General features: G+C 45.0%; 1 protein-coding gene across 5 annotated transcripts in view; it reads right to left on the bottom strand.

Moving 5' to 3' along the window:
- Positions 1–213: 213 nt before the first annotated feature.
- Positions 214–6,941, bottom strand: part of ELF1 (E74 like ETS transcription factor 1) — a 74,055-nt gene continuing 67,327 nt past the window's right edge. For all 5 annotated transcript variants that reach the window (XM_082780826.1, XM_082780827.1, XM_082780829.1 and 2 more), the window contains exon 9: positions 214–1,878. In XM_082780826.1, the coding sequence (XP_082636952.1) occupies positions 1,260–1,878 (619 nt within the window). In that variant the 3' untranslated portion in view covers positions 214–1,259. The remainder of the gene's footprint in view (positions 1,879–6,941) is intronic.

The following is a 6,941-nucleotide window of genomic DNA, read 5'->3' as shown; positions in this document are numbered from 1 at the left end:
GTAGTGCTGTTTCACAGCATACCATGCTCACAGTGTGTAGGGTGTGTTCAAAGTCTGTCCAGAAGCAATTCATCGATTTCTTATTTGCTCGTGTCCCACCAGAGACCCACATGGATTAATCACGTTGTCCAGCGCGTTGTGGTTATTCATAGTGGTCGTCAAAACACCGTATTAATCTAAAAACGTTTCAAAGTAAATACAGAGAAGTGTTTTTCGGCTTGATTTATTTTCATAATAAACCAATTAAAAATACAAAAGGCAAGGACCCAAGGTTCAGAGGGCTCCATCATTTAAAAATTTGTCTTTAAATACAAATTCACTCTGTAATATGAATACATATAACATTAGACCTCTAAACATAATGATCTTATTTGCATCTATCAAAAATTTGTATGGAAACAAATTAGCTGAAAAAACTTCCTTGTGACATTGAATGTACATTATTTACAATCAAAAAAAGAACTCTTAGAAGTATTAATCTCAGAACACCTGCATAAATTGTATATATTTCATTTCCCTCCCCCCTTACAAAATAATCTGAAGTAGAAAGCAAGATTGTTAAGCTTCATAGTCACAAAATGGCATGAAACATCTGCACCTGTAGTGATGCCATTAGCTTCTGTAATTAAATATATCTGATGTTTCCGTATAAAATATAGACATGGCATTGTCCATTACTGGAATAAATGTTTTTTGTACTCTCAATAGGAGTGTATATTCAATTTTGCACACACAAGAGCTTGTGCTGCAAAAAAAAAATGCAAGAGGATACCTGGTTATCAGAGTCTAAAACTGATGTAAATTCACCGCTATGAAACAGATACTTGATCATAAAAATTCATACACATGGAATGAAAATGTCCCATTAAAAGTAACTGTTGCTTCAAAAGTTAAGTGATACATGTCTAGATTAAACAGAAAAAGTTATAATAATGTTACTGCAATGTAAATCAGCAACACGCTGAAAACGTACAGTAAGAAAGAAGTCTGAAACTTTGACAAAGTCTTCATAGAATAAAAAAGCATGTTCCTTCATGCCTGTATTTTGAAACGAGTAATATATAATTTTATTTATATGATAACATTTAGCAATTAACAGGAAATCAAAATCCGTTCTAAAGCATGAATTCTAACAATTATCTGCAGAAATTAAGTAGCTTTATAACATCTTGCTTCTGAATCAAATCATATATACATAACTGAAAAGGTCCCATCACATTTATGAAAATAATCATCCACAGGGTCTTTTTTTAAAAAAATTATTGATATGAATTTGGTTCCAATGGCTCATCTTCTTGCTTCACTTGCACGTTAGATGGGAAACCATTTGAACTGGAGACTACCATCACAAACGGCTGCTGCTGAAACCTCTGCTCCGACTGCTCAGTATCATCTAGTTTGTCACTGTCTTCTTCTTTCAGCGCTCCTTTCACGTCGATCTGTTTCGTTTCTGGCGCTTTAATAACCGAGGTGATCACTGTGCCAGACGGATGAGCGACCACCTGTGAACTGCTGGGTGAAAAAGTTACCACTGGGGTCGTGGCGGTGAAGGAAGGAGACGAAGCCATGTTGACTGTGCCATTGCAAATTGTCTGCACGCTGCTGGTGAGAACCTGCTGAACTTGTGCCGGGCTCAACACGATTGAGGAGGAAGGCGAGACTGGCTTCTGAGACTGCAGCATGACGTTTTCTTTAAGAACTGTCATGGGCTGTGAAGTAGGAATGGCTTGTAAAATAAACTTCTGGGGTGTTGCTGACGAGGCCGGGTCTGTGCTGGCTATCACCGTGGTAAGAGGCACCGTCTGGAGTGTTACAGTATGCAGCTGCTGATTCCCAGGAGAAACAACCACTGGAACTTGGGTCGGAGTCTGTAAAGTCCTGTTAGGATTAGAAAAGGTGACAGGGTCAGAACACTTCCATGCTGAGTCTTTAAAAATAATTAGAGATTCACTGTTGAAAAATTATGTGGCGTCACGAACGTCCATCTGAAGATTGCAAAAGGGGAAGCAGTCACTTTGTTAACAAAACAAAAACCGGGCCTGACCCCCGCATTCAGCAACACAGCCCCCAGGGTGAGGGTATTCTGTATGAGCGACGCTACCAGCGCCAAACTCAACAGCCTGCCCCTGGGACATTTGGCAGCTCACGAGAAAGCCTGGGAACTGCATCCCAGACTTCCATCTCGAGCACCAACAGACAGCACGAGCACGAGCCACTAGACCTCTGCGAAGTTGGATGATGAGCGGCCACGTCGCTGACGTACACAAACACTGCAGCGGAAAGTGGTGATTCAGAGACGCGGCTGAAACACACACGGCTCAGTCATGCAACATACCTCGGCTTAAAAACATGCATCTATCTAAAACCCACAGCACGCTGCCTGCAAAGCAAATGATTTCCACTGAAGGGAGGGAAAAAGGAAGGGAAAAACCCTGCTTCAAAACCCTCCCGCAGCTTGCTCCAAACCATCATTCTCCCTCCGACGATCTTTTTTTTCTTCCTCTTGCTTGTTCTGCAGAGTTCTCTCTAACGTTCCTGCTCCTCTCCAATGGTTTCTCCTGCCTGTCTGTCCTCCTCCAATTTTCCAGTCTTATGCTCTCAGTTGTATTTTCTTGAACATATTTGATGCTGGATGAAAACAAAAATAACCATCTCCTCCTCCTCCTAGCTTATTTCTCTGAAATTACTTCAGACAGAAACCAACCTACCTTCAACATCTGTACTTTCAAGTCCACGCACGACATAGCACGCTGTAAGGACTGCACAGATACACCTATCGTGGGATGTCCTTTCTGGAGTCCTCCTACCCAGGTACTCCCCCTTTTCCCCAGCTCTGTGAAATCCCTGCTTTCCAGCATTGGGCCACTGACCCGCCAGATCAGACTCAGTGTATTCAGAACCTGAAGTGAGGGGGAGATGTGGCCGCAGATACTGCTGCTTGCTACTCCAGCCACACAGGGAGCTGCACTCCCTCTTCGTGCAGCAGCAGGGACAGGTGAAGGAACATTTGCAGAGGATTTCCCAGCCCTCTCAGCAAGAGCAGCTCCAGAGACCCAGCTGGCACCAGGCTCAAAGCTCTTAGCTCTTCCCTCAACAACCCCTCGCTGCCGGTCCCTGCTGCAGGCGAGCCTTTCCCCACCTCCCGGGTGGCTTGGTAGGAATAAAATCCGCACCTGTAGCTTTCTCTTTCTCTAGGAAGTCAGCAGTACCCAGGAGTGATGCTGTAGCAAACCGAAATACGAGCCCACGAGGCTCCCACACACGTCTCACCACCCAGCCTATCCAGCTGGGACACAAAATTTGATGCTGCTGACAGCAGAGCACAGAGGGGCAGCTGCTAAGCTCCGTATTGAGCTCCTCTTACATACAACTAGAGGGAGCCCAAGGAAGATGCTCACAGAAACGGGCTTGCAAGGAGACGAAGCACCAGCTGAAATGATCGCTTCTTTTTTTTTTTTTTTTTTTTTCCAAGTTCTGGAGAACCTGGTGATGCACAGCAAGTACACGCAGCGGAGCTTGAAACACGAGGCTCAGAATGACACCACCAAGGCACACCGAGTCTGCTAAGGGTCACCAGTGCTGATTCTTTTCCAGTAATTCCCCCAGGAGCTTGCCAGAACAATCACAAATATCCACGCCAGAACCAGCAGCTGAAGCTGTATATGCAAGTATTACTTGGAAGATGCCCTCTTGTTCTTGAGGTCTTTAGTTTTGAAATAAAATAGAAATAGAAGATGCTACCTGTTACAGGGCTGTAAATAACGCCCTCAAAAACTGCAAAATGGATCTCATCAATGAGGGTATCCTGCAAAGTGCTAGGTGCTCTGAGAGGACTGAACCAAAGCGTTTTTCTTAGCACACTGCCATGGTGTTTGTGTCGATGTTAAGCCATTTTATATCTCGTGAAAGTACATCCCATACTGAGGTTAACAGCTTATTCCATACGCTCTGTTTTCTCCAGTCGAGGTACAGAGATTATACACACACACACATAAACGTGTATATGCACACACACACACACAACACTGAGTGGCAACAGGAAGGAGAAACGAGTTTATTCACGGCAATTTATGAAAAATTTATGAAAGAAGAGAAAGGGAGAAGATACAGAGCAGAGCTGAAGTCACAAGCCAGGGTACACAAAGCATCTCACAGCACAACAAGGAAGAAACAAGGCAATAGGAAGAAATACACGGAGAAAAGGAAGAGGAGAATTCCCTTCCCAGCACAAACAACATTTAATCCACAGCTACTGGGGAAATAAAGGCCTTGAGATGAACGGGCCAACTTCCAGGGACTTTCCCCATTTGTTCAGCTCTTGGTTACAGCCAGCTCACTGTCAGCCCAGGAAGAGCGAGGGAGGCCAAGGGGTGGGGTGGGGTGAAACAAAGTGGATCTCTCCAGATCGCCTTTAAACCCCTTCTGCCTTCAGCAGCTTTCTTCCTACCCGCCACGGAAACGGGCTGAAGAAAAACTCGTCTCAGCTGCAGAAATTCAGCTCAAAATGGGAAGTTTGCCCCGGAGGCTTTGCCTTGGCAGAAGTTGGCTCTATCGTAAGGACGTCCTGAGGAGCTTTAGCCTCTTGTGGGCTAAAGGAGAGCTTCTTGTAGACACTCAAACTGCAAACAGAGGCAAAACGTGCTCTGACGCTGGCTGGTGAAAGAGAGGCCTCCCACACAACAGCCAGGAGATGTTTCTGATTATCCAGGAGACCTCAGCAGGCATCCCATTCCTTCGGCCACGTCCCCATCCCAGAAGCCTGGGGAGCTCTTTGCCTCCTGTGAAGCTTTTATTCAGCAGGTGGGCTACAGCATCAGCTGACCTCAGGCAGATTTGGATCACGTTCCTATTCCAGGAAAAAGGTCTGGATACAGGAAAGCAGATGGTCAATGCAAAGCCTCAGCAGGACAGTGCCAGACTGCCTCTGTGTGTCTGTGTGCTCAGGCAAGCTCCAGCACAGTGACTGCAGAGAGGGAAAAAACCACGAATTCACCTTCAGCCCCTTTCTCCTCCTCTTGAACGAGGATCTCACCGCTGTGGTCCATGCATGTAGCACCTCTGGGATGAATTCCTGCAACAGCTTTTACCCCAAAGGCTGCAAAAAGGTCAAGAAGAAAGCTGGGGCTGAATCACGGTGTAGCAGACCCTTTACACTCCAAATGGCCCAATGAACGTGGAGCTGAATCCCAAGACTACTTCAGTGCCTCCAAATCCCACGATTATCCCAATAAAACACCCGTGTAACCCAGAGCACCTGTGTGAGTTACTCTGGTTTAAACTGAGCGATTTTACAAGCGCAAAATTCAAAGAGATTTTCCTTTACAAAGCCAGCTCGTTGGGAAAATTTACAACTGGAATACTCATCCAGAGAGGCATTTTGTTTTTTTCTTATCACTGGAATCACGACGCCAAATTCAGCTCCCAGTTACACAACTGGAAATTTACCGAGCCCGAGCAGCAGCGGGGTCGCAATTCAGAGTATTCCCATCCAAGGTCCTCGATGCTTTTCCTGGTCAGCAAACCCTGGTTTAAATGGCGTGACCCTGCCCCATTTCCTAAGCACTACATTGGCACCCTTCTGCTTGTCCCCAGCCATGTCCCCAAGCACCAGGTCCTGCCTTTCCTTGAGCACCCCCAGGGCCGGTGGCTCCAGCAGCTCCCCGGGCAGGCTGGGGGAGCAGTGCCAGCTCTCCCCGTGATGCTCCCAGTAGCTGACTTCACCCGGCAGTGCCACAAACCCTGTGCAGCAGCCTCCAGATATAATTCTTTTACCAAGAGGAGATGCACGTTCCTGTCACTTACAGCTCAGTGTTAGGAAGCCAATTGTTTTAACCTCCCCCCCCCCCCCTTCAGTATTTTCTCTGCTGTTTGTGGTTAGTTTTATTTGGAAGTCTACGGATTGAAACTGAGCAAAAATAGAGGGCATAAGTGGTATTTATGATTTGTAAGTAAGTGGTATTTATAAGTGGTATTTATGATTATGATTCCTGTGCAATCATTGCCCTGGAGCGGGCAATGATTGCACAGGAATCATCAGCACCTTGGTTCATCCTGTTTAAAAGCACGTAGACACAATTGTTTACTTTTTTTCCACTCTAACAGCTCAAACACCTTAGTACTTGCTCTCTTAATCAAGAAGACTTCTCTACAGTCAGTAATTGAATTGCACTGGAAGGGTTCAACAGGTCTTTTTTCTTTTATTTTCATCCCAGATACTTGGTCATCACGGCTGGGAGATGTGCCATTGAAGCCATCATGGAACAACGTTAAAGTTACACAGCAGGAAGGCAGAACTGAAGCACCACAGAGCTGTGAGCTTTCCACAGCTTTTATTTCACTCAAACTTCTCCTGTGTATCAGCCCTGCCACTTTCTCCCCTCCCCAGCCTGTTGCCCAAAGTCTAACTGTGAAATACGGCAGTGCAGAGCAGGCCATAGTGCCACCGTGCAGCTTTGCAAAGCTTGGGATGAACAGACACTCTGTTTGTTACTATCATTTTTACTTCTCTCTGTATAACCAGATCTATGCATCTATACTGTTGATATTGTTTCTGATATATAATCTAAAATAGATCTAGCCCAGAGCCATTTAATTCTCTAAATTGCTATACTCTCTCACTCTTTATGTTTAATAATATTTTTCTCCTGACTTAAATGGTCCTGCACAGCTTCAGTCGTGCCCGTACTCACTTCCTTTCACTGTTATTAACCCAGTCACTTTTTTACAACTTGCAGGTAATTGGAGATCAGGTAATTAGAGAACGACTTTTACAGAAACTTCTGATGACGTCTAACCTTCCCCTCCCCTACGTGCTTCTTGAGCGAATTCTAGTTCATTAGAATAATAAGTAAAACACAATTTGATTTCAACTTAGGCATTTATAATCGAAAGACAAATGGAAACAGGTATTCTCTGCTTAAAAATGGTAACTCCTGCCACTT

Source organism: Aythya marila, assembly GCF_965140915.1.
Source record: "Aythya marila genome assembly, chromosome: 1".
NCBI classification, from domain to species: Eukaryota; Metazoa; Chordata; class Aves; order Anseriformes; family Anatidae; genus Aythya; species Aythya marila.
This window is presented reverse-complemented; position numbering and strand designations above follow the sequence as displayed.